Genomic DNA, 25,006 nt, shown 5'->3' on the forward strand with positions numbered 1-25,006 from the left:
GTATTGATTAAAGAGAGAAAGAGAACAGGCAGGTATTCACTGTCCACTGTGAGAATAATACATTGAAACTGACTGCTATTAGTAGGCTCACACCAATATGAAAATGACAGATATGTGTTTCTTCTTGGCATGTTTCAGAGTTGAGGTCTGGACACTTAAAAAACCCACTGATGACGGTTATCTGAACAATGCCTGTGGTGACCCTGAGGAGCACCTCCTGGGTTCAGAGCATCTCACTCCCTTCTCAGTGGGATTGTAATAGGCCAGCATTTACCTGACAACAACATCTAACACACTTACCTATGATGGATAGTGCGTTCTCTTTGACCGCTCCAAATCCAGGTAGCTCTGCTTTACAGGTCTAAATCCCACTTCCTGTGATTTGACAACAGAATGACTTTAAGTAATGTTTTGTCATTATCAATGCAGGACCTATGGTATGGATTTCTGAATGAACACATCTGACTTCCTGTGTAACATGAAATTTGTCAAATTGTAATTCCATTCACAAACTGAAGTATACTTTTCATAATTAAAAAAAACAACAACAAACTAAAATCAGATTCGGACTTCTCACTGAGTCACCTTGAGTGGCCATAGCTGCTAGGGCCTGGACGGAGTAGAGGCCATTAGCTCCGGTTGAAACTTCTATCTTAGTTGGTGGGCCATTGGCTCCCAGCGGCCCTTCTAGAGTAACAATGGGCTTGGGGTTCCATCCAGTGGCATCACAGAGAACCAAGAGCCCACTGGCCAAAGTCTGTCGGACAGTGAAGTTCAACGTGGACACCTGAGCTGGAAGCAAACGCATATGAGATTCTTAGAGACAATATTCCAGGATTACTGTATCATACATTCCTGGTTTGTGTGTCTTTAGTCATCATAGGATGGTAGTATGCTAATGCTTGGTGCACACATGAATTTGTCTCACATCGCCACAAAACCTACCAACAGTGAGAGTAGCAAACACTTTACTTATCTGCTGCAATTTATCCACAATGAGACACCTGAATCAGGACCATAAACGAGAGGATGGATGATTAAATTCAGTAATGAACTAAACCACTGATTCTGCTAGACTACTCTGTTGTAGTTGTGCTAGCCATAACTGTAAGACTAACACAAGAAGTCTTGCTGAGATTTTCCTTGTTTGTGCTTCAGTCACAACTACTGTTCATATTTCATCCACTTCCTGTTGACGATAGATGGATGAATGCAATCATTACATGGCCACATTTTGAAGATGACATTTGCTGTTCCATCTCTTTGGAGCAAAAATAAATAAATAAATAAATGAATAAATAATACTGAACACTGGGATGCAAGTCAGACCTCTCCATTTTTTTTTTGTTGGTCTCAGTTCAGTTATGTGCAGAAGAACAGAATATCAACTTAATGAACCTGTAGCTGCCATTGTCCTGAGGTTGAACCTCTGAAAGCATCAGAGAGCCGTCGCTCATAAGCCTCGTTCTTCCGATGTACTCTGGCGCCTTCTCCTTCACCAGTTCCTCCCCATTATGCATGGCATAAACTATCTTCTGTGAGATGTCATTGAACCAAGACCATTTCATTGCCACGACATGTGAACGGCTGTGGCCGTGACACCGTAGGACAGCATCTTCTCCAGCCACTGCAGTCACCTGGCCAGGTAAGACACGTTGCAGCGGCAAACCTGAAAATACTTCACTTGTCAGAGCCCCATTTCAAGATTTATCAAACAGGATACAAAATTATTGCAATTATGTGTTAATCTTCATGAGGACACAAATGATCAATGCTCGAAAATAATTTCAATTTCTAATTTCAATATGTTAGAGCAAAATACAAACAGAAAATTATTTTAAAAGTTTATTTCACGCTAGAATTAGAGCAACTTTTGAATTTTATTCAAATTATTTGAAGTTATTTAATGTTTGGTTTATTTCGTTTACAGAGCAGGCGAGGCATATGGAGAGCAACTAACATCATCACAGACAATACGTATTTCTTTGATGCAGCAAAACCATCCGACAGTTAATGTCCAGTATACTAACCTAACACAAGACGTGCGCGACTGCTGATCAAATAACAAAACGAGTAAATAGAGAAACTAAAACCCGATCTGAATAGCTGCACTTTCACGAAGTGAAAAGATACGGAAGTGAAAAGCGCATGCGCGGACGTACGACCTCTGACTCTACCCGATGTGAGTGTCCGCGTTGCTGTAACAACGTGAGTTTTTGCTGGAAGTAGAAGTTACGCGAAGATAGTGGATTTTTTTTTTTTTTTTTTTTTTAATCATCATCAATCAGGGTTTAAATGACTATTATTATTAGTTTCAAAACTGAAGCATTTTTTAAAAGCCACCGCGGATGCCGTGCACGACTGGATGATGCAGGAGTGGTGAAAAGTGCGGCGGACTCTTGCTGCAGTTGGGTACTCTTGGAGAACTGCGGGGAGTTTCTTGTTGAACGACAATTTTGAGGCACATTATAAAACATAGTTGCTTTGTGTTTGTGTGTCGGGGGAGGTGGGAGGCAGGAAGTTATTAATTAATAACTACTGCTATATGTTAATATTAACACAAGTCATTACTATGGCATTTCAATCAAAGATTGTTGTTTTTATTTTTTTTAATTCAAATTATATTATATCATTTTTTAGAAAGACGGCACATTCCAGCTCTACCTACTAATATGCTTTAAATCGCCGTTGCCTAACTGATACTCAGTTATCTACAGTTATCTCTGTTATCTCAATTTGGCGATAGTAGATTCCATATGTGACGGACGTTAAATGTTCGCCAGTTGAAATGGTGCATGCACGACGCATATTAATGTAATGTCATAAATGGGGAAATATCGAAAAAGTGTTGGTTCATAATCACATGCGCGACTCACATCGGGCCCACAACCGTCTGATGAACTTCCTGCCTTATAGTGGGTGAGTAATTTCACCAACATTGGCAGGACTCCATTGCACTCACTGCATTTATGCAGTATTTCAAATAGTCACTAGAGGGCGACCAAACAGTTCGAACTATGAAGAAGGAGAGGGAAGAGGGGGTAGAGAGGCTGCTGTTGCTAGGGTCCAGTGGTCGTTCGCCGTGGACAGGGATTGGTCTGCAGTGGCTCCCAACCAATCAGCAGCGAGTGCGCTCGCCACGAGAATCCACAACCCGTGTCTGCCCCAACATTATCACAACCAAGATCCAGAATGAGTTGCACATTGTGCCAGTTTCTAGCGTGATAAAAGTGTGTCTTAATCAAGAGTAAACCGCTGATTGTAACTGCACTCACCGACTGCAGTAGGAAGCGCTGCTTAAATTCTGGCCGACATTACCCCTTTCCTGTGGCGTTACACAATTTAAGCACAGACTGAAGTTCCGGTTTAGTAATTAAAAATAAATGTATAAAAAATACATTTGTTTATTTGCGTATTTAGTGTCCGTGGGTGAGTGTATCTGTGTAGCAGTATTACAGATCATTTGTTAAAATAATTTGAATGTTGTAGTTCAAGTAATTAATAAGCTGTACAATTTAAATTATACACGTATCGCTATACATAATTTATCCCATACACATCTCTATTTTGATTAATTCTATTTCTATTTCTATTCTGTTGGTTACATATTATACATTTGGACGCTTGAGGCAGATGATTCACTGACGTGAACCTGAAAGAAACGAGGCGACAGAAAAACAAGTTCATGCCTGGGTTTAGTCACAGGAACCTTAATTTTGAAATACAGTCCACGACCAGGCGGAAGTCGGAGTGCCTCCCGCAACATGTGCTTGACGTGCCGCTGGAGCTGATGGCGGCGGGGCTGGCGGAGGGTCACAGCGAGGAAGGAGCGCTAGGAGGCGGGGAACGGGAGATACGCTGAGCGGAAACCCCGGCGGCGCCAGCGACCACCGACGGGCGCGGTACCGTCACTCCGGGTGAAGAGACGCCGAAGCCTGTAGAAGGAAGCCGGGAGGATTGATGGAGAGGTATGCTTGTTTTTGTTTCTCAGCGCCGGGCGGTGTTAGAGGTGGCGTTGGAGGGGGTAGGGGTGGTGGTGCGGAGGATTCGCGCATGCTGCTTACCTCTGAATGCGCACTACAGTTTATAACACGTAGCCTGTATTGACACGCAGTGTTGTGCATTCTGTCTGTCTGTCTGTGTGGTGGCGGCGGTGGAAGGGGGGTTCAGCGTTTGAATCCTGCCTGTTTGTGTCTTTAAAGGGTTCGTGGCCTCGTCATGGACACTATAGGCCTTCACTCTGGTCAAATATCCCGTGTTTTTTTAACAATATAATCTAATCTAGCCACTGAAGGTCCGTTTGATTTTGTAAAATAACTGTAGTTTAGAATGCTTAAAATCACCCCTGTATTATGATTTATGCCCTGTGTCATGATTGAACTCCAGATTGAAATGCTTGTGTTCATTCAGTTTCACAGACCTCCTGACCTTTGTTTCGTTTACATACTTTGAATTGTTTTGCTTTTTAACTTGAGGAGATTTTTTTTCCTCAAGCTTCATTTCCATCTGACGTGGAGTTCCCCATTCTGTGGACAATTTACAGTTACAGTGGATTCCAAGTGTGGGTAGAGTAGCGGTAGTTTCTCTCACCTGGTGTTGAATTTAAAGTCTGGGGTTTGTTGACAGGATTCAAGTTTGTGCCGTGTCTATAAACCCCTTGGCAGCTGTCGGCGTTAAAGTCTATTTTGAGCCCTCTGAATTCTTCCACTGCAAAGTATCAACGACACCTGAGAGAACTGAGACTGAGTGTCGCCCGGGGCAACACAAGGAAGACTGCTGGCCAGCAAATCCAATCAGTTCCTTCCTATTTCGATGAAACTTTAGCGCACGTTCGAATGTGCTGTAGATACAGGCTGTGGAGTTTCCAGCCGAAAACCCTCTCACGTTAAAAAGATCCCAGCTATCCATGACCTCTCTTTTTTTTTATTTGTTTAATTTTATTACTTATTTTATTGACGACAACACCAATCATGTTAAACTGCACTGATACTAATACAGATCAAAAGTTATAGTGATCGGTGATAAACTTTTTGCAATAGAAAATAAATTTTCCAGTTTAGCCGTTAATCTAACATGGAGGACAAAGTTGCATATGAGCTACTCTACATTCAGCCACTGGGGGGAGATTCATTCGTACGAGCATTCTTTCACCCAAAAAACATACCATGCTAATTGGACTTTTGGCTTTCTGAGTTTTCTTTTCTTTCTTTTTTTTTTTTTTTAAACATTGTCGTAGATTATGTAGAATAACATTTTATGCAAACCACATCAACAATTAGTTATTAGAGATCAGGAGGTGCATGGTCAGCCTGTCTGTACCGAAAGAATGCTCTCCAATCCGTTGAGCACACACTTTCAGTTTTCTCTTTGTGTGTGTGTGTGTGTGTGTGTGTGTGTGTGTGTGTGTGTGTGTGTGTGTGTGTGTGTGTGTGTGTGTGTGTGTGTGTGTGTGTGACATTACATTTTATCAACAATATCATCAAGCAAAGCATCTCTGTGTGTTTGTGTGTCCTGCCCTGCTGAGAGGGAGCTTTGTGTCAGCTTGTGGTTCGAATCATCACTGTCATGAATATCAATCAGCCTGGTAGTGACAAGAGTGCAGCATAGTGCTGGTTATCAGTAAACCATTGTCTTCTTCACTCTCTGCAGGTTGGTCAGGACTGCCTGCCTCATTCCACCAGTACCGTTGCCACAGTTCGAGTGCTCTCTGCACCAAAATGTGTGTGTTTTTTAGTCGTTGTAATTTTTTTTAATCAGGCAGACACATTATAGTGTTTTTAAATCCCTTTTCGGGTCACAATGTCTGAACCCAATGCGATTTAATCATACATCCTTTTAAACAGATGAAAACAAGCATTCTGTTCTAATGATGTAGCCTTGATTGAAGTCTCTAGCATTTGTCAGCTCACAGTTTTAAAAGCTTTAAAATCATATTAAGCAACCACTCACTTGAAAATAAATAAATAAATAAAATAAATATTCACAGAATAAAAATGTAGCTGGACTGTGACCAGGCTTCCATGTTTGGCAGCTAACGGCTGCTTGTGGCTGGTGGTGCACTGAAGCAGAGAGGTTAGCGGTGGCGTGGGGCTAAGTCCTAGAAGAGCAGGGGTGTGATGGAGTACCACTCCGGTGGCAGCCTGCCCCTGCTGGGGAGACCGCGGTATTGCCCAGGAGCCAAATCTAACGGAGGATACCTGTGTGAAACAGGGCACTGCTGTGGAGAAACCGGTTGCTGCACCTACTACTATGAACTGTGGTGTAAGTGGCTCATTACCCTGTTTTTGACGTCTAATGAGTGAACTGGTTCTGAGCTGGAATTTCTTTCTTTTTTGTTTAGGGTTCTGGCTCCTGTGGACAGTCCTCATTCTTTTCAGCTGTTGCTGCGCTTACCGACATCGGCGAGCCAAACTGAGAGTCCAGCAGCAGCAGAGACAGAGGGAGATTAGCCTGCTGGCCTACCATGGAGCCAGCTCTTACCCGTCGTCTATGCTGGACCTCAGTAAGACACCGAGCCTTCTGTCTGTCCACTACAAACACACATCCTGTTTGCACTGATTTGAGTGGACTCTTTCTGAGTTTACCCTTGAAAAGATTTCAGTGGTAGTATTTGTTTCCCTGAACTTGTCCTAAGTCCTGGCCATAGTGCTGCAGATCCACTGACACTGATATTTCTCACTGGCGGACATTAATCTTTCTTTGCTCTTTGGTCTTCAGGTTTCTTGGCATCTCTGAAGCTACCATCCTACGAGGAGGTGGCAGCTCAGCCCTCTACACCTCCTCCTCCCTATAGCTCAGTTTTCACCACTCCACGCTACCCACAGCCTCCACGCACCTCTGACCCTCATCTGCTCACGCAGCATGGCCCTTTGTTGCACCGCCGACTCAGCGACGGCCCTTCCTCCTTCAGCTCTGACAACAGGTAACAGGGCAGCAAAACTTTGCATAGTTTCATCCACCATCTAGTCGTGGGCCTCGTTAGTCTGGAGATTATATTGCAGTTAGCCAACAATTCTTGCCTCATTCAACAGACGATAACGTTCTCTAGATTACATGAAAAAGCATAACTGTTGATTGTTGTTGATTCTGTGAATTTAGATGAATAAAAAGTGTGTATCTCTCTTGTAGCTCCAGTTGTTCTTGCGACTCCTGCTGCCCATCCTCCCCATGCAGCTCTTCTATATCAGCACCTGTCACTTATGAGACAGACACGAGTCATGCCACCACGCCAAGTGAGGCAACACCCCTCACTCTTGAGGTGACCATGGAGAGCATTGCTGCTGCAGTTTCCTGTCTGAACATCGACGAGACACCGTTTGACTCCGACAGGAGGTCTATGTCAGTGGCTATCAACATCGGTGATGAAGATGCTGTCAGGTTACAGGAACCAGTCGTCCTGGACTCTTGGGTTCCCACACTGGCTGGTTCTGACTCACCCCAACCATTGCCCTCTCCTTGTTCTGAGAGTGCCCTTCCTCCCACATCTTCGACAGAGCAGCTCGATCTAGCAGCACCCTGCAGCCCAACAGCCTGCAGTCCATGTTCAATCCATAGCCCACATGAGGTAGACACAAAAGTCCCGTCTATTCACATAACAAACGCTGAAGATCCAGCTCACAGCTCCAAATTTACTCTCGGTTCAGAAATTGACCCACTGACAAGACTTCCTGCCTCTGCAGTTAGCAGTCCTGACAGCTCAACAGCTACCCAAGCACTGCATTTATTAAGAACTTTTGAGACAGACAACATCCCTAGTAGCCCAAACCCATTGTCATCCACAGATGATGGGAGAACTTTTGCTCAGATGCCAAACAATGTGGGTCCAGAGCCAAGTCCTATCCTGGTGTTGCTTCCAGAACCTTTAAGTCCAACTCAAGCTCAAGCCATAGCACATTCAGATACCACCAAAGCTTTAGTCTCAGAATTAACCAACTTTGTTCAAGCTCTCAATTCAGTAAAGCTTACCCAAGTGGCAGTTGCTTCTCCCAGCGTGGCCCAGTGTCCAGAGCAGGTCCTCAGCACCACTGCTCCTATACCAGATCCACTTGATAAATATCTCCAAGCCCCAAAACAAGGTATTTCAGGCCTTACTCTGGTGTCAAATCCACAACCTAGTGTCCCAGACTCTGCACCAAACCCAGCACCTAATCCATCCATATTAAACAATTGCCGGAGTCCTGAACTGTCCCAGGGATCCGTTACCATTCCAATGTCCAGCTTGCTTCAGGAGCAAGGAGGCATTACTGTTTTTGAATCTTGTCTAGCTCCTGCAGATGATTCAGTTCCTTCACTAGTCCAGTCTCAGTTATCCAACCTTAGCAGTCCTGTACCACCAGACGTTAAAGGTGAGTCTGGTTCCTGTCCTCAAATTGGCACCAATTCAGTGGCAATTCCCAGTGCCTACCCAGTACTTGGTTCCCCAACTTCTGCAGTCTCTGTTACCTCATGCCCCTCCATAACTGTAGAGTCTGAACCCCCTTTATATCTCAAGTCTTCCCCTTCAGCCCTATCCTCATCCTCACTCCCATCTCCTTCCAGTCCCCCATCTATATCCTCCCCTCCAGCCCTGTGTCCAATCTCAGCCACTTCTTTACTCCTGGACCCCCTCAGTGTACCACACCAATCAAACAAAGGTGAATCTTCCTCTTGCCAAGCCACTACTCTGTCCCCATCACCACGGGCCACCCAGTCTCCACCAAAACAGACTCTCTTCTCGCCCTGCGTGGATGTCTTTGAACCAGTACCTGCCAGATGGGAGGATGAAGATGAGGATGAAGATGAGAATGGTAACGACGATGATGACGATGACATGGGGGCTGATGAGAGCCAGTACCGCCACCGCAGACTCACAGGTGATTCGGGCATTGAGGTGTGCCGATGTCAGGTGGAGGATGAAGATGAGGAAGAAGAGGAGGATGGTACTGGCAGGGAAATGAAGGAGGATGGCAGAAGAGCAGAGAAAAATGGAAGTGGGACCCCTAACCTCCATGACAGCGTGGACTGCGCCGCCCGGACTCAGATAACCACAGGGGAAGTTACAGTTTGTAACCCAACATCTACCACGACCACACGATCTGAGGATGGCGGTAAAGCCGTGATTGTCATGGAGACAGTTTGAGTGACGAGCAGGGGTTCCAACCAGTCCGTACTCAGACATTTGAGAGTTAGGGAAGTAGTTTTTTTGTTTGGTAAAACACACAAAAGTTGTAATTAACATGGTTTGCATCAGTTATCCTAATCAGCATAGAAGCATTGTTTAGCTCATTCAGCATTGCTTCTAAAAGTCAGCTGGAATTTTAGTTTCTCATGATTATAAAAAGTACCGCTTTATAGGGGGCGGTGTTTTTTATTTTTTGGTATTTTTTTGTATTTTTTTTTGCTGCTCTGTCTCAGCTCCAGTGATCCTGAGCCTTTTGCAGCAATAAAGCATAATAACAATAACAATAATAATAATAATAACAATAATAATACATCCATTACATATTTAGAATACACAACAAATTCTATTTCACTGTGCTACCCCAACAAAATGAAAAATTAATCATCATTTGTGTATATAAGAATAATGACAGTTCCCATGACAAGGCTCAAGTCAGTGGTCCTGTGGATATAAGCTGGATCAAGTTATATCAGACGCTCATGAATTATTTACATTTAGAGCCGGACCTTGCTGGTCTTGCACGGAGCAGACATGCAGAGCTGGTCCACCACCAAAACACATCTGGTGAAATATGCCATTAAATCAGTTTCTGTAGTAGTACTCGTTACAGCAATTCCTGAAGGAATACATTCAAATACATTAACTGTAATACCTGGAGGTTTAGAGCTGTTTATTCCTTAAGAACCACCTGTCAGTTTAAAGTCAGTGTGGTTCAAGCAAAGCCCTATTTAAGCCCTATTAATTCATTCTCCAAACGCACGTCTGATAACACCAGTCACCAAAAGATACAATATGCTCTTGACAGACTGACAGATTTGCTCCCATGTTTGTGCGTCACGAACAAGAGAAGTACAACTTTAAATAGATGAGCATTCGGCAGAAGACAGCTCGCTTGTCCAGGCGACTGACGGAGATTTTTATAACGTGCCGGGGACAAATTGGCGTGGATGATGTAGGAGGGTGATTCACCATGACTGACAGAGGGGAGACTGATTCACATTCTAGTGGGGACAATTTGACAAGCAGTTTGTCTGCAGAGCAAAATTATGTGCGTAGTTTATTAAAAGGCCAAGACAGTTTTAAAGACTGTCTTTCGTAGCATCTTGATCCTACACAGAACGCATCTGTGAAGAAGGGTTCGTTGGTTTGCATTGCGTCAGCCCATCGACAAAGGCTAATTAACAACAGACAAAAAACAAAGGCCCAAAGAGAATGGACAAGAGAAGAAGTCATTGTACCCCACTGTCTCTTTTTCTGAATTTGAGGTCACATTCAGAATTTTTTGTAGCATTTTATTTTTATTTTTTTTGTGAAGTCAGACTCACCAGTTTGTCTTAATACATAATTCCTCCAGGTAAAACTTTGAACACAAGCAGCCAGTAATGTTACATATTAATGTTTTATAGATGTTCCAAAATTGGTATTTTGTAGCAGAAACACATAGGTAAAGTTTTTTTTGTCAATGACTAAGGGATTTTGGACTTTTTAGTCACCTCAGATTGTGAAATAGGCTCAGGCAATATTTCATCAGAGGAGCAGCTGCAAGAGGAAACATTGATGGGAAAGCATAACAACGATATTTTAAACAGACATTTGCAGTCAAAATAAAAAAAATCTGTTTCAAGATACTGAATAAGTGATGATGTCCGAGCTAGAATTACATTTACAATGTAATTGTAATTGTAAACTTTTTATTTAATCCAGGTCCCATCTGCCAACTTCAAAGGGGAAATAGATACTACAGATGAAGCAATTAGGTTGCTTCATTTTAAGTGGAGTTTTTCTGCAATCTGTCAATCACACCTTTGTTGATTTGATTATCCATTCAGGAGCAGTTGTTCACTTCTCCTTGAAAAAGAATTGACAAAACAGAATGGATTCCTTTTGTCGTTTGTTGGGTATGTGGGACTTAGAAACTAACATAGAAGTTGGTTGGAGTGAAATGTCTCTTAGCTGAACATTTTCTCATACCTGCTTCCACAAGTGCACTTGTTTTCCTTTTAGTTTTTTTTAGTTTTTTTTTTTTTTTTTTAATGTTTCTCGTGTATGAATGTAAAATATGTGCGAAAGTTCCAAAGCTGACACTGGGTCATCTTGGAAAAGTCTGACTTTTAGCCACTGGGAGAAAGAGTGGTTCATAACCAGAGACTGCACCACGACTGAATCTCCTCTACATGTAAATGTTCCGACATGATGTTTTCAAGTTTAGGTGGTACAGCACGGGGCACCACTGTTGAATGACTATCCCAGTCAGTCCTTTTTTGGAAAAACTTCTGTTCTGGTTGACGTTGAATCCAGGGAGCACCAGAATGTGGACTTGACACAATTTGTTGACCAAGTAAAGACATTGAATCTATATTGGACAGCAAGCTGTGACACATGCCGTGATACGAAGTAACTTTTGATGACGGTGGCAGCAACGAAGCAGACTAACCCTGCCTTACAGATGGCTTTATGTCTTGGCGCTAAAGATGGTTTCATGCATTATTTGTCAAAAGTTTCTACAAAACTCTGTAATCCAGGCAGTTGAAAAGATACTCTGGTGGTGTTTTGTTCGATGAAATCCTTTGCATTTGTGTGAAAACAAAGCTTATTGGCTAATAGAAGCTAAAGGAAATCCTGGACGAAGGTCAAGGGTGATACCAAACCTTAGATGTTGTATTTGATGTTTGTTTTTTTGTTTTTGTTTACCAAAACAAACAAGGTAATACTGTGTATCTTTATGGTTACAGAGTGCCATTTCTACTTCAGAACTGTTACTACTTAGCATTAGATTGGCCACATCCACACATGTATAGATATTTTTTTTTTAAATCAGATATTTACCTTGACATGTCAATGCAACATTTCAGTTGGCCACATTTAAAAAAAAAAAATGAGAATAAACTCTGGTAACTGTGTATTGTGTAAAATAGAACAACATATTTTGCAATGTGATGTCACAGCTCATTAATATTGAGTCAAACTGCTCCTCTACCCACACAAAGGAATTACTTTATTTTCTTGTTCAATGGCTGATCCTTTTCTGACATCCACTTTATTGCACCTTAGCACCAGCAAAGAACACGCTACACATACTCTGGACGTTCACATCGACACCCAGTGGTTTAGAGTACTTGAGCATTGTGTCACATGGACAGAGCTACTTCATCAAATTCAATCACGTATGAAAGGAATAATGTGGGGTAAATATCTGACATGGAAAATATCCATAAAACTGTGGGTGTGGCCATAGAGTTGTTCTTGCTCTGTGTGGGTGTTGACCAGAATGAATGGGAAAATGTTGTGTAAGACTTGTCCGTAGGACTAAACTCCAAATGAAGCTCTCAAGTGAACCTCGGAAAGGAGAAGGCTTTACCTGAGGCTGACCTGAGAGCAGGTCATTTTAGCACATTCTTGTTTGTCTGTCTCTGCTTTAAAAAAAAAAAAAAAAAAGTTGTTGAGAAATGTTGAGTTGAACTAGGGCAAGTTTTTATTATAATTATTATTATTTTAATATTAAACATTGGTGGGTTAAAACAATCTGGCCGTGACATTACTGGGTTAGAATTGGGTTGAAATGGTCTAAAAAAAATAAATAAAATTAGATTTTAACCTCATCAAAGGTAAAAAATTTTGGCTTTGTTAAATGTTTAGCACTTAAGCTATTTGCTAGATTTTCACAGGTTCCATATAGGGTGTCGCTTTATCTGTGATGTTTGACAAATTAACTGTACTAAAACATGGGTACTTTCATTTGATAGTAGAAAGCCCTCCCTCTAAAGGGTAAGCCCTCTGAATTCTGTTTGCATGAAGTTTCTGTCAGGGGACCGGAGCAAATTAGAGGAGAGACTGAGTCTTTTTCGTCACTTATTGTTATAACAGTGATGCTAATTTTAGTATTGCTTATAAATAGTGTGTTTGTGTGAATGTAGGTTGTGTGGGATCTTAATAAACCAGCCTGTTCAAACAGCGTGTCAAGAATAAAACTGTCAAACCTACTACTGATGGAATGTTTCCAGTCACATAGCACTGTGGTTTTCAAAGTGGGGTTTCAGAGAGTTGGAAAGAAGACGGGGGGAGAATTAAATAATAGAATAAAATTAATATTCGGGACTGATTATTATTATCATTTTAAGGTATAATATAATTACTGTTTAATCACTATTAGTAATATAATCTATAATAAAATAAAGTCAGATTCCTGCCAGTCAAAAACATCTTTCATGGCGTTATGTGTGTGATGTGCCAGTTTGCACCAGTTATCAAGGTGATTTGCTCCACAAGCTAGCCTACTTAGTGTAAAATTAAAAGGTGTGTGACAAAGAGACTGAAGTAACAGACAGACAGCTCTGCTGTGGAAGACACAGCTGCCAAAAAAAACAACTTAGAATTGACTAACTAAAGTAAGAAAATATGAAGAAGCAAGTACAGCTTTACAGCCAAAGAGAAAAATGGTAATGATCATGGTAACTGATAGTATTCTTATTCTCAACAAATGTAGCAATTATTCAGTTGCTAATGAAATAGGAAAAAACATTCTAGTTAATTGTTGATATTTTGTAACATTGTTGGTTTGTGAAAGGGGTCCACGGCCACATTCTAATTCTATTTGAGAGGCCTTGGCCTGGAAAAGCTTTGGATGGAGGACTAAAATGTCGCGATGGGAGGTTGACAGAATTTTATCAAAATACTGTCTTGGAAGAACAGAAAAGGCTGCTCTTTCAGTGTGTGTGTGTGTGTGTGTGTGTAAATATATGTGTATAAATAGATAGATAGATATAGATATGGATAGATAGATAGATAGATAGATAGATAGATAGATAGATATAGATATGGATAGATAGAGAGATAGATAGATATAGATATAGATAGCTAGATATATAGATATGGATATGGATAGATAGATAGATAGATAGATAGATAGATAGATAGATAGATATGGATAGACAACAGTGGACTACTGTCCGTAAAGCTGATTTAAGGCCCCCGTTGTAAGGACAATTCCTTGAAGCGCCAGCCCTGGTTTTATTCAATGGGAAGGGCAGACCGGGGGAAGGACAGAGCACCCCCTGTCCCTCAGAGATGGGATAGACGGGGTGCTTCCCCTCTAAGGGTTAGGGTTTAGTTAGGGGTTAAGCTTAGGGTCGGGTTGGTGCCACAGTTGGGGTTAGATTTAGGGTCAGGAGAATGTGTTGTGTTAGGGTTAGGGATGGGGTTCGGTAAAGAACTTTTTTTTTCCAACTGATGGTACACATGCTTTGTGTTTCTCATACCACAGCTGGGATTGTTAAAATAAAGCCCAATAACCTGCTGGCATCTGGTGTTTGGGTTGGTCGTGGTTGGTACCTAATTTTGAAATTAGGGGATTGACCTACTTTTTTCAGGTGTTCTTATTTCAATACTCTCTTTAAAAATAAAAATAAAATAAAATTGGTATTAATTCTACTAAAAGTAGTTCATAGAACTTAGATATCTTTGGAAGAACATTTTACTTGTTTTAGGACTATTCAAGAGATTATATATATACTGCTCAGAAAAATAAAGGGAACACCAAAAAACACAACGCAACTCAATGTCAATCACACTTGAGCACCATTGGAATTTGCCAGAGGACATCAAGATTGGCAAATTCGCCATTGGCGCCCTGTGCTGTTCACTGATGAGAGCAGATTCACACTGAGCACATGTGACCAACGTGACAGAGTCTGGAGACGGCGTGGAGAACGTTACACTGTCTGCAACATCACCCAGCATTGATTGGTTTGGCAATGGGTCGGTAATGGTTTGTTTATTCCTAACCTTAACTTTGCTGGTTTGTCCAGCTTTGAAATTGGAATTATTTGGGAATAAAATCAAATGTTACAGATGAATAATGTTTAATTCATTAATTGGCATATAATAGAAACAACTGATAATTTTATTGAAATGTAAAATAAAGGATAAAATTGATAGTTATAAAGATTCCTAGAAGAGGTTAAAAAACATTGACATTGATATAGAAGTTAAAAAGCAAGTACAATTTGAACATTAAAATACGTTCATATAATCCATATAAAGGGTTAAAAACTAAGCAAGTAAGAGAAATAGACACTTTTTTCGTTCTGATTTTAACAACGCGCATAAGCGCTTGCAATTTCATTTCTGCACTGGAAAGTGAAGGAGCTCTCTTCAGCTTCAGTGGCCTGTCTGCCACTCTGACTACTTTGTTCTTTGTCTCTCTCTCTATATATGTTTTTTGTATTTCCTTGTCACCCTCACACCTTGCTTACTCTGAGGGGTTCAGTTTTCTGCTGAACAGTCAAGTCAGCCCAGTTGTGGAAGACACTGCTGCAAAAAACCTTACAATTTTCCAACTGAAGTGAGAAAATATGAGGCAGCATACATTAAGTTTGGCTCTACAGCCATACAGAAAAAATATTATAATTATAATATTAGGTTAGTTGATAGTATTCCTATTATAAACAAATGTAACAATAATAATAAGACTCACAAATAAAAGTAAGACAAACATTCTAAAACTTGATTTTTCTTTATATATTTTATAACATTTTCGGTTGGTTGGCGAAAGGCATCCCCGGCCAGATGCTAATGCTGTTTGGGAGGCCAAGGCATGAAAACATTTTAGAACCCCTTTTATAGAAGACTGACACGTCGCAATTGGAGGTGGACAGAATTTTCTGATATATCACACACAGAACTCCGTAAGACAGTAGCTATTTATTGGCTGTGAGAACAGTTAAAGTGGTAATACATAGACACCAAAAATTTCAAATCAATTTAGCATTCAGTGTTAATTTTGAAAAAAGCTGTTGGTCAACCAGAGGGTACAACGTCTGTTGTTGCTGTTTCAGGCTAAGTTACTTAATTTATAATAATACAATGAGATTTCAGCTTCTGTTTTTCATTCTGACCACAAGGCCTTGTCAGTGCTCCCTCGTGGCAATACAACAACACTGAAAGGTAGTGGCTGAAGCACAACGCCAAGCCGCCCCTGCAAACTGGGCAGCGGAGCACCTTTTGGCAGCCTAAAACACATTCGCTGTAACAGCGACGACAGGAAGAGGAAGAGCTCCAGTCTGGCCAATGATTCGCCAACACAGACTCGAGGCCCTGCCCCAAATGGCAGGAAGCAGGATGGGGTGACTCGCTGGCCCTGGTGGTCAAGAAAGCGATCTGTAGAGGTGTGAAAAGAGGTGGCAGTCTGTTGAGGTGCACTTCAGATAGTTAGATTTCTGCATGTAGTTGGTGGTGTTGTACCTGGGTTGAATAGGTCGGGTTTGTCCCAGTGCTTGGGATCGTGATGAATTGACCACATGTTGACCAAAACGCGAGTCCCTGGCTGAACAGAGTGACCTCCAATACTGGAAGAGAGGTTGAGCATTTGTAAGGTGATAGTCTTGTTTATGAAACCCAAAAGGCATTTTGAAATGGTGAGTTGACAGAGACCACTTTGACATGCTCAAGTTTCTTTTTTTCCTTTCTCCAGCCAACTTAGACTAAAGGATGAAAGAGTTGGTCAGCGCAGATACAGCAATACAGCAATCTTCTCGTCGACCGAATGTCTGTTTGGAAAATTTGTTAAATACATTTTATAGATCCATCCTTTTACTGCTTTCTGTGTAAACAAATAGTTGAACCTGCTGTTGGTGCGGGCAGTGTGTGGGATCAGCACTGGGCTGACTGGTCGGATCCGCATGCCCTCGTTGATGACGCAGTCCAGGTATGGCAGCCTGCTTCGGTCCGACATGCTAACGGGTCGATCACGGCCCACTTGTTCATCCAGCTCCTTCTGAATGCGCGTCTGGACCTGGAGGGTGACAGGTAACACACACCGTGCACACATTGTAAAAGATATTTGTAAACACCACTGTAGCACTAACATGTATCATACTTTAAGCTGGAGCGTAAGTGCTTTTACCTCTGGGTGGTGCAGCAGGTAGGCCAGGATCCACAGCAGTGTGGTGGATGTCGTCTCAACCCCAGCTCCAAAAGTCTCTGCTGCTGTCATGAGGACATGGTCATCTGTCATCCTCTCGTCTTCTGACTCATTGGACTTCTTAAGATGCTTGCCATCCATCTGGCCCATAAGCAAGGCATCCAAAAGGTCGCGGGGTTGACCTTCACTCAGGGTGACCTGGATAAACCAGAGGTGTGTCTGACCAGTAGTGGTGCTTAGCCCAAAGCACCACTACTGGTCAAAATGGACTTTTTCAACTCTTAACTCTTTAACATATCTTTTTGCCTCACTAGTATGCCAACTATAATGCAAAGTATGAAAAATGAAAACGTGCACATTTCTAGATAGAACCTGATTATCTTAGTAACGCCTCTGCAGACTTTTTATTTTTTTTTTATTTTTTTTTTATTTTTTGTAAATGTGGGCGAGGTACCACTGCATGTGAGTGAGAATCCATCTTCCCTGCAGTAATGCTCGTAGTGAATGGCCAGCCAATTATAATGGAGTGGGCTCTTCCAAGGCGGAGCCATGGATGGAGCAAGTGCGGGAGGGGGGCAAAACAAACCCTGTTTATTGTTGGAAGTAGACGACCAAAATTGATTAATTATATGTGGAAATGGTCATAATAGGTCTCCTTTAAGGTACCACTTTGAAAACCAAGCTAGAATCACAAATGAACTTGTTATTTTTACCCGTGAAGTCATTTGGATATGGGACATGTGAATGAATGTTTGGCTTTGTCAAAGGGAGCACTATTGTGTTAAGTCATAACATGGTTTCATTTTTTTTGATTGTTTGTTTTTCTACCTTTTTCCTTTTTTTCTACCACTATTTGAAAAAGCTTTTGAATGAATAAAAGTTAATGAATAGCTCTCTTATTTCAAAGATTTATGATCTGTTTAGAAATTTCTGTTCAAAAACGGGTTACTGCAAAAGATAATTTCACTATTGGTAGTTTCAACAAATCAGCACATCATTCACGACAACACAACCCCCGTCAACACCATTGCGCCACACAGTAATTGCACTGCTGGACATGAAAGTGTTATAGTGAGCCCTACATGATTACGACTTCCACAGAGTCTTTGAGTAGACTTAGTTCAATCTTTCCAATTAAATGTAATTATATGTTGCTTAAACACAAACATGACATCAATGGGATCAATGCATGATTAAAAAAAAAAAGCACATAAAATAACAATGAGGAAAAATGAGAACACAGAGAAGAAGACTTTGAGTAACAACTGGAGTAAGAAATTGGTTTACTTTTTATTTACTTGACTTGTGGCTCCACATGATTGCAGATTACCTGATTTGTTCCATTTGTGATTTTATGCAAACAAACAAATGGAAAGGGCACACTCAACCACATGAACACTGCTTGTGATTCTGCACCATGAGTCCTGTCTTGTCACCAGTGGAACGCAGCTAGCTCATTGCTCTAACATTAGAGGGCTAATGGTCTCTTACCCTGTGCTCCTCCAGTTTCCTTGAGAGCAGTCGGTCTCTGATGGTGATACAGTCTCTCAGTTTACTCAGAGTCTTGTTTGGAAAGACCTGAAAGACACAGACGAACAAAGCCGTTCCGAGGAGTACAAGGTTCATGAAGAGCACATAAATGCACCATGCGCCCAACGCTAAACCTACCTTCATCCAGGGGTAAATGTCCACCAGTCCGCCTCTGGCTATCGTCTGTACAATGCCATCATTGTATTTGAGGACATCCTGGAGCTCGGAGTCACCATGGCTGTAGGTGGCGCTGAACACCAGAGTGCACACCACATTGGTGATAGCCCTGGTCACTGCCACAGACGGGTCGAAGCCGCAAGAGCTGCTCGCCAATAGCTCAGTACACAGACTGTCCACCTCAGACAGAACTGAAGAAGTAATGAGGGACGTCAGGGGTAAAACAGGTGTTCTGATGGATAAGGCCCATGTGTGTTTCAATACTCATCATCATGTATTTGCGAAGCTTCATGTAATCAATCTTTTACCAATGTCCTGAAGGCGGCTAGTTCCCTCTCCAAACAGGGTGAAGGAGTTGTGGACGAGGCGACGGTGCGTCTTCCACAGAGGAGTGAAGTCAGAGAAAGCAATGTCTTTTCCACCTCGGGTCAGCAGTTCAGTGGTCACCTGACCAAAAGGAGATCACAGAATGCTGCTTCAAATTGAAAAATTAAATCTGCCAAACAGCCAAAACTCACAGTCAACCTGCAAAAATGTAATAAAAATACAGGTTTTTTTTTATTTCCTCCAATGTTTGATATTTTGGTATTTGTCTTTTTGCCGTTTCCCTTTATCCAGCCCAAATATCTCATTCTATACTGAGCGATTATACATTACTATTCAGTCTATGATTATTGTCAGGGGTGGAACTCTTGTCTAAGTCCTTTCAGGCTTTTGTTTTCCTCCCAGCATCGTTTTGTTTTCATGGCTTTCGGCCTGGTTTCAAGGACGTCTCACCATGCTTGGCCGTCCAGCAAAGTCCTTCCCTCTCTGCAGGAGGACCTCACGGGCGTGTTGATGGTTGTTCACCACCACAGTGTAGTGAGGGCCCAGATAGAGAGCAAATAAAGAGCCGTACCTGCAGAGTACACACAAGCACACACACACACACACACACACACACACAGTCCTGAACGATTGAAAAGCTTCAGCATGTCATTATGATCTAATTCTTTCTACACCATGAAGATGACCCCCAGTCTCCCCCGCCTGCCCCTCCCCAACTGTTCCAGAAAGAGGGAGGGAGTCTCACCTGTGGCTCAGTTGGGTAAAAAGGAGGTGGGGAGGCAGCCCTCCACTCAGCCAGGGGAGGCTGCCCAGGACAGGGAGGCGAGGTAGGCAGGGGATGGAGGAGCGCGGGGCGCACCGAGGCCTGGAAACAAGGAAGCAGACGATGGTTGCCATGGCGATGAAGAGAAGGAGGAAGAGGAGGAAGAAGGGAGAGGACTGAGGGGGAAAGGAGAGAGGGGAGACAAAGAAGGCGAGAGAGGGCAGGAGACGAGGGAACATGGCTGTTAAGAGACTGAGCAGGAGGTGCAGGAGTCCTGCTTTATATCCCACCCAAACAACCTTGGAGAGGTCAGAGTTCATGTGTGTGTGTGTGTGTGTGTTTGTGTGCCTGTGTGTGTGTGTGTGTGTGTGTGTGTGTGTGTGTGTGTGTGTGTGTGTGTGTGTGTGTGTGTGTGTGTGTTCCGTCAACCTTGGCGTTATCAGCCAGCTGCAGGACTGTCCTTGTCGCCAAGGAGACGCCTGCATGTCAACAAATGGGGGAAAACTCGTCGACTTTGCTTTCGACGGTCACGTTCGCACTGCAGTGAAGAAAATAACATTTCGCCCCAACTGGGCGTTGAGAACCATCACGGATTGAACGTGTGATGACTCTCCGTCTCCTGCCAGGTCCAACAAGCAACAGCACAATTAAGACAAAAAAACGCAGTACAGCAGCTTCTATTTCTGACTTCCTGTTATATAACGCCTCCCATCTCCATGGCGACTGCAGTAGATATGCTGGAATGTCACATTTGGAGCAGAACTGTTGCTTTCAGCAGATGTATGAAAAATGCAGCTGCCATTTGTGTGGCTGACGGAGGACTGATTGAAACGGTGACGGCAACGTGATCCCCTCAACACCTGCACATGTACAAACACTTCCTCTACCCACTCCACTTCCACCCTCTCTTTTGCCTCACTCCCTTTCCTCCCCCCTTCCCATAAACATCCCCCTCTTTTCTCTTTCCTCCTTTCTTATTCCCTCCACTCGTCTTTCCTGCACATTACAAATCCTCCTTTAATCTGAGCAGCATCCATTCCTCCCTCCTTTCTACTTCCGTTGTTTTTCTATTCCTGCCCCCTCATTTCCTCAATCCCCTCTGTTCAAAGTCTATCTTGTCATGCTTTCCTCCCTCACACTGTTTTCTTTCTTTTCCCTCCATTTCACTTGCTCGGTTTAGTCGGCTATATTTAATTTTTTTCGGCCTCCCCTTCACCTTCCTCCCGCTTCCTCTTGTCCTAGTTTAACCTCGGTCACTCTGCCCATGAAAACACGGGGCTTGTTTTCCCGCGGTTTCATTTGCCTCCCCATCCCTCCATCGCAGGTGCTGCAGGGGCCCCTGCCGCTTGTATAATCTCTGGATGCCGCAGTGAAGGAAACCCCGCTCCCCTCCCGCGTCGACGTCAATCTCCCGCCTGTCCTTTTATGGTACGGGGATACCCGCCGTCACAGCCGGATGCGGCCCATGTTTGGGCAGCTACGAAGCTCGCGGTGGGGGGAATCCCTCTCGCCGGCACCGTCCAATGAGGTCCGGTCAGGAGTTACCTAGGAGACGGAGAGTATAAAAGCAGCGCGAGCCGATGAAGAGACAGCATCCTCAGCATCAGCACCAACCAGCACACACAGACGGACGCGGACTATCACCGGGAATCCCCGCGCCAGTTTTTCGCCTCTCTCCCCCTCTCTCTCTCTCTCCACTCGCACGCTAACCCGCAACAACCGAAGCGATGCTCCTGGAACGCGACGACAGCTTCTTGTCGGAGTTTGAGGACGCGTGTAGCGCCTGGGTGGACAGTGTGGGCTCCAGCCCGAGTGACGGAGCCGACTCGGACGTGGGATCGCCTTTCTGCCAAGGTGTGTGTGTGTGTGTGTGTGTGTGTGTGTGTGTGTGTGTGTGTGTGTGTGTGTGTGTGTGTGTGTGTGTGTGTGTGTGAACAGATTCAGGGTATGTTGCGTGTCTTGGGAGTGTGATTGGCGACCTGCGTCATTCTGACACAGTGGGGATTAATGCGTCTTCGCATCTTCTCCGTGGGCCGAGCCAATGCAGTGTGTAGGTATTATGCAACAATAACACCTCGCTCCTCTCTCCTCAGTCTTCTCCCCGGGAACGGACGCGTCTGACTCGGACTTCTTCTCGGACTTCAGCGACTGCTCCTCGGACACACTCTCCCCTTCGCTCGGCTACAGCGGCAGCTTCTTCCCTCCTGAGCCGGAATCGGCGACGGCGTCGGCGGAGCTGAGTAGCACCGCGGACGCGATCCTCAACATGATCACGGAGATCGTCGGCATCTGCACCGAGATGGAGCAGCAGGGCTCCGCTCTCCATCCCTCCGTGCCTTCCCCGGCTGCAGCCTCCACTTCCGCCGCGCTCTTCGCCACGTCGGTCTGCTCTGAAGGCGTCACAGTGACGGCGGCACCCCAGCAGCAGCTGCTGCATCAACCCCCAGCCGTGCACCCAGTGGTGGTCAAGAGCGAGTCCGTGACCTCCAGCTGCAGCAGCGGCTGCGTGGAGCCCTCAGTGGCCGCGAGTGATGCTGGCTTCCCGGCCGGCGCTGACCTTCTCCTCCCGCTGTCTGTTCTGGAGCAACAGGTGGATGTGGCTGACTTCATCGAGTCCCTGCTGAGCTCCGAGGCTCCGCAGGTCGAGCCGAAGGGCTGCTGCGAGGTGAAGCAGGAGCCGCTGGGACTGGACGACTGGCTCAAGACTCTGGGAGATTCCGGCAGCTACGTCATCAGCAGGCCGCCAGTCAAAACTGAGTTCCTGCACAACGGGAGCAGCCTGCACGTCTCCCCCGCGTCTCTCCCATCCACCCTGGACGCCCAGCTGCTCTCCTCCCTCCTGCAGGGCGCGCTGCCGATAGTCAACATGGGTAGCGTGCACACGCCCGGAGCTCCCAGGCAGTCGCGCGGGGGCAGGAGAGCTCCCGCGAGGAAGGGCCCGAAGGCCAAGCCCTTCCCGTGCTCCGTGCAGGGCTGCGAGCGCCGCTTCTCGCGCTCCGACGAGCTCAACCGCCACGTGCGCATCCACACCGGCCAGAAGCCCTTCCAGTGTGCCATCTGCGCGCGCAGCTTCAGCCGCAGTGACCACCTGACCACGCACACGCGCACCCACACCGGGGAGAAGCCCTTCTCGTGCGACGTGTGCGGGAAGCGCTTCGCCAGGAGCGACGAGAGGAAGAGGCACGGGCGCGTGCACGTCAAGCAGCAGCTGCGCGCGCAGATGATGGCCGCCTACTCGCTGGCGCTGAGCGCGCCCGGCGTGTGAGCGAGCAGCGGCCCGTGCCCGTTCATGCAAGATTTGAAGCGTCGACCTGAGCGTCGGAGAGACGTTTCCACGTGACGCCACACTTGAGGGTGATTTATTGGCCTGCAGGTGTTCTTTGAGATTGTGGCTGATGCTGCCACTGCTGCTGTGGCGCATGCGTGCAGCTGCCTGCGGGACAAGTGCGGGCTGAGTGAGGTTGGGGTCCCAGGCCGGCTGTGTTCAGCGCTCGAGCCCGCTCCCTCCTGCTGGGACTGGTTGGGACTTTTCAAGGAGCAGCCCGTCTGACCGGAGCAGCTTTTGTATAAACAGACTTTGGACTTTTTTCTCTGCATGAGGACCTTGATGAAACTGTGACTGTTGACGTCAGAATGTGCTGTTTCTCTGTTTTCACTTAGAGAAGTTCTATGTTTGTAAGACAGCTCTATTTTTCTAGCCTATATTGTTCTACCTCTGTGTCTCGGCGTCCCAGGGAGTCTGTCTCTGGAGACGAGCCCGCTGTCCATGGCAGATTGAATTAATGTGCACCTTTCTATGAAAAGATTGTAAAGCTCCGCAGACACTTTGTTGTACAGTTCCATTCTGGTATTGTGGCGCAGTTCTGAGCTCCAGTGGTGGTAAACTGGTGCACTGTGGCATACTTGTCTGAAGTGTAAAGATGAAAGCACACACCAGCTCAGTGTTAGCTGAGCTCCCAGTAGCACACATGGCTGTGCACGTTACTGTTCTGTCTATCTGCATGGAGGCCACTGCTGTTAATAAACCAACTGAATAACAAATATCACACAGAATCAGCTTTCTTCCTCTTCATCCTCATCAGTGCTTTGATCGCTGCAGTGTTATCCTCTCTATGACTGACCCATCTTTTTTTTTTTTTTTTTTTTTTACAAACATTCAACCTAAGAACTTGTGATCTGGTTCAATGTTTAAGGGGTTTGGGCGCCAAAAACATGATGATAGTGATTTGGAACTACAAGTCTGGAAGCATGGCAGCCGCCACGTCCCCCTCACCTTAAATAAAAAGTAATTTGTTCCCCCCTACTTTCGCCATCAATATTATCATAATAGGACCAGTCTGCTAGTTCAGCGTCCTTCCCATTGCTTCACAATCCAATCCGTTTCACATTTTTTGTAGATTGAACATAAAAAGTAACAGATATCAGCTCTGCATTTTCCTGGTTGCAAAGACACGGTATTCACCGAAGCATCGCTGCCACTTGCATTTTAAATTGACTATTCCACAGACGACATGGAGATACAAAATTATTTTTCGAAAAGAGGGGAAGTAAGTCAGACGTTTGCCACTCCCACCAAGAAAAACTGGATGAAGTTAACAGTCTTTTGTGTCTGCAAATGACAAGAGAGATGCCGCTTTTGGAGCTTTTGTATGGTTTTATATGGTCAAATCTTTGTTTGAATTGTTATTTCACCAAAACTTTACATTTTTACTTGGTTTGGAGTTGTATTGTGCTGAATTATACTAAATAGAGAATAAAGTTCCCCCAAAAAAAGTTGTTACTGTCAGTCTTGTGTGTATTACACCAAAACATCAGACTGGTGAAATCAAATTGCCAGGAGATCAGGCCGGGTTTACCCAATTTACTAGAACGTAATAGTAGAAAAAGCCAAGGAAAAGAATAAGGGGAGGCCATTTTCGAACTGAAAATATGGTATAATGGACCACAATGCGGGCAAATGCATCTACACCTTTATTATCTTTTCCTGAGAGATGACCTCCCTACCACTCCACCAAAATATGCCCATCACCCATCCCCGCCTCTTTCAGAAAGCTGCCTGCAGATACTCTTGGTTAGAAGTTCGTTCGAGTTGAGAGGAGCTATACTACGCCGAGCCACCAGGGGGCCACCT

General features: G+C 44.3%; 4 protein-coding genes across 6 annotated transcripts; 2 read left to right on the top strand and 2 right to left on the bottom strand.

Moving 5' to 3' along the window:
* Window positions 1-220: 220 nt before the first annotated feature.
* LOC142894119 (butyrophilin-like protein 1) lies at window positions 221-3,299 on the bottom strand. 2 transcript variants are annotated; one of them, XM_076035274.1, is made up of 5 exons: window positions 3,276-3,299; window positions 1,399-1,669; window positions 946-1,004; window positions 586-792; window positions 221-375 (listed from the first exon to the last, which is right to left on the bottom strand). In XM_076035274.1, the coding sequence occupies exons 2-5, from the start codon at window positions 1,566-1,568 to the stop codon at window positions 362-364; spliced, it is 450 nt and encodes a 149-aa protein (XP_075891389.1). In that variant the 5' UTR covers window positions 1,569-1,669; window positions 3,276-3,299; the 3' UTR covers window positions 221-361. The 2 variants fall into 2 exon arrangements, with proteins under 2 accessions (XP_075891389.1, XP_075891388.1); XM_076035273.1 differs by lacking the exon at window positions 3,276-3,299 and adding an exon at window positions 2,031-2,074.
* LOC142894108 (uncharacterized) lies at window positions 2,632-13,140 on the top strand. 2 transcript variants are annotated; one of them, XM_076035260.1, is made up of 7 exons: window positions 2,632-2,919; window positions 3,728-3,968; window positions 5,650-5,721; window positions 6,032-6,261; window positions 6,341-6,502; window positions 6,718-6,922; window positions 7,129-13,140. In XM_076035260.1, the coding sequence occupies exons 4-7, from the start codon at window positions 6,117-6,119 to the stop codon at window positions 9,116-9,118; spliced, it is 2,502 nt and encodes an 833-aa protein (XP_075891375.1). In that variant the 5' UTR covers window positions 2,632-2,919; window positions 3,728-3,968; window positions 5,650-5,721; window positions 6,032-6,116; the 3' UTR covers window positions 9,119-13,140. The 2 variants fall into 2 exon arrangements, with proteins under 2 accessions (XP_075891375.1, XP_075891376.1); XM_076035261.1 differs by lacking the exon at window positions 5,650-5,721.
* Window positions 13,141-15,840: 2,700 nt separating this feature from the next.
* On the bottom strand, window positions 15,841-20,474 carry cyp17a2 (cytochrome P450, family 17, subfamily A, polypeptide 2). The gene is made up of 9 exons (XM_076035265.1): window positions 19,858-20,474; window positions 19,563-19,683; window positions 19,094-19,232; window positions 18,747-18,976; window positions 18,570-18,656; window positions 17,061-17,276; window positions 16,780-16,949; window positions 16,400-16,503; window positions 15,841-16,315 (listed from the first exon to the last, which is right to left on the bottom strand). Exons 1-9 carry the CDS (start codon window positions 20,358-20,360, stop codon window positions 16,044-16,046), a joined length of 1,842 nt encoding a protein of 613 aa, XP_075891380.1. The 5' UTR covers window positions 20,361-20,474; the 3' UTR covers window positions 15,841-16,043.
* Window positions 20,474-23,919, top strand: LOC142894114 (uncharacterized). The gene is made up of 2 exons (XM_076035267.1): window positions 20,474-21,729; window positions 21,969-23,919. Exons 1-2 carry the CDS (start codon window positions 21,603-21,605, stop codon window positions 23,138-23,140), a joined length of 1,299 nt encoding a protein of 432 aa, XP_075891382.1. The 5' UTR covers window positions 20,474-21,602; the 3' UTR covers window positions 23,141-23,919.
* Window positions 23,920-25,006: the final 1,087 nt, after the last annotated feature.

This window comes from Nelusetta ayraudi, unplaced genomic scaffold (genome assembly GCF_046127955.1).
Source record: "Nelusetta ayraudi isolate G7.1 ecotype Tasmania unplaced genomic scaffold, CSIRO-AGI_Nayr_v1 ptg000042l, whole genome shotgun sequence".
Lineage (NCBI taxonomy): Eukaryota > Metazoa > Chordata > Actinopteri > Tetraodontiformes > Monacanthidae > Nelusetta > Nelusetta ayraudi.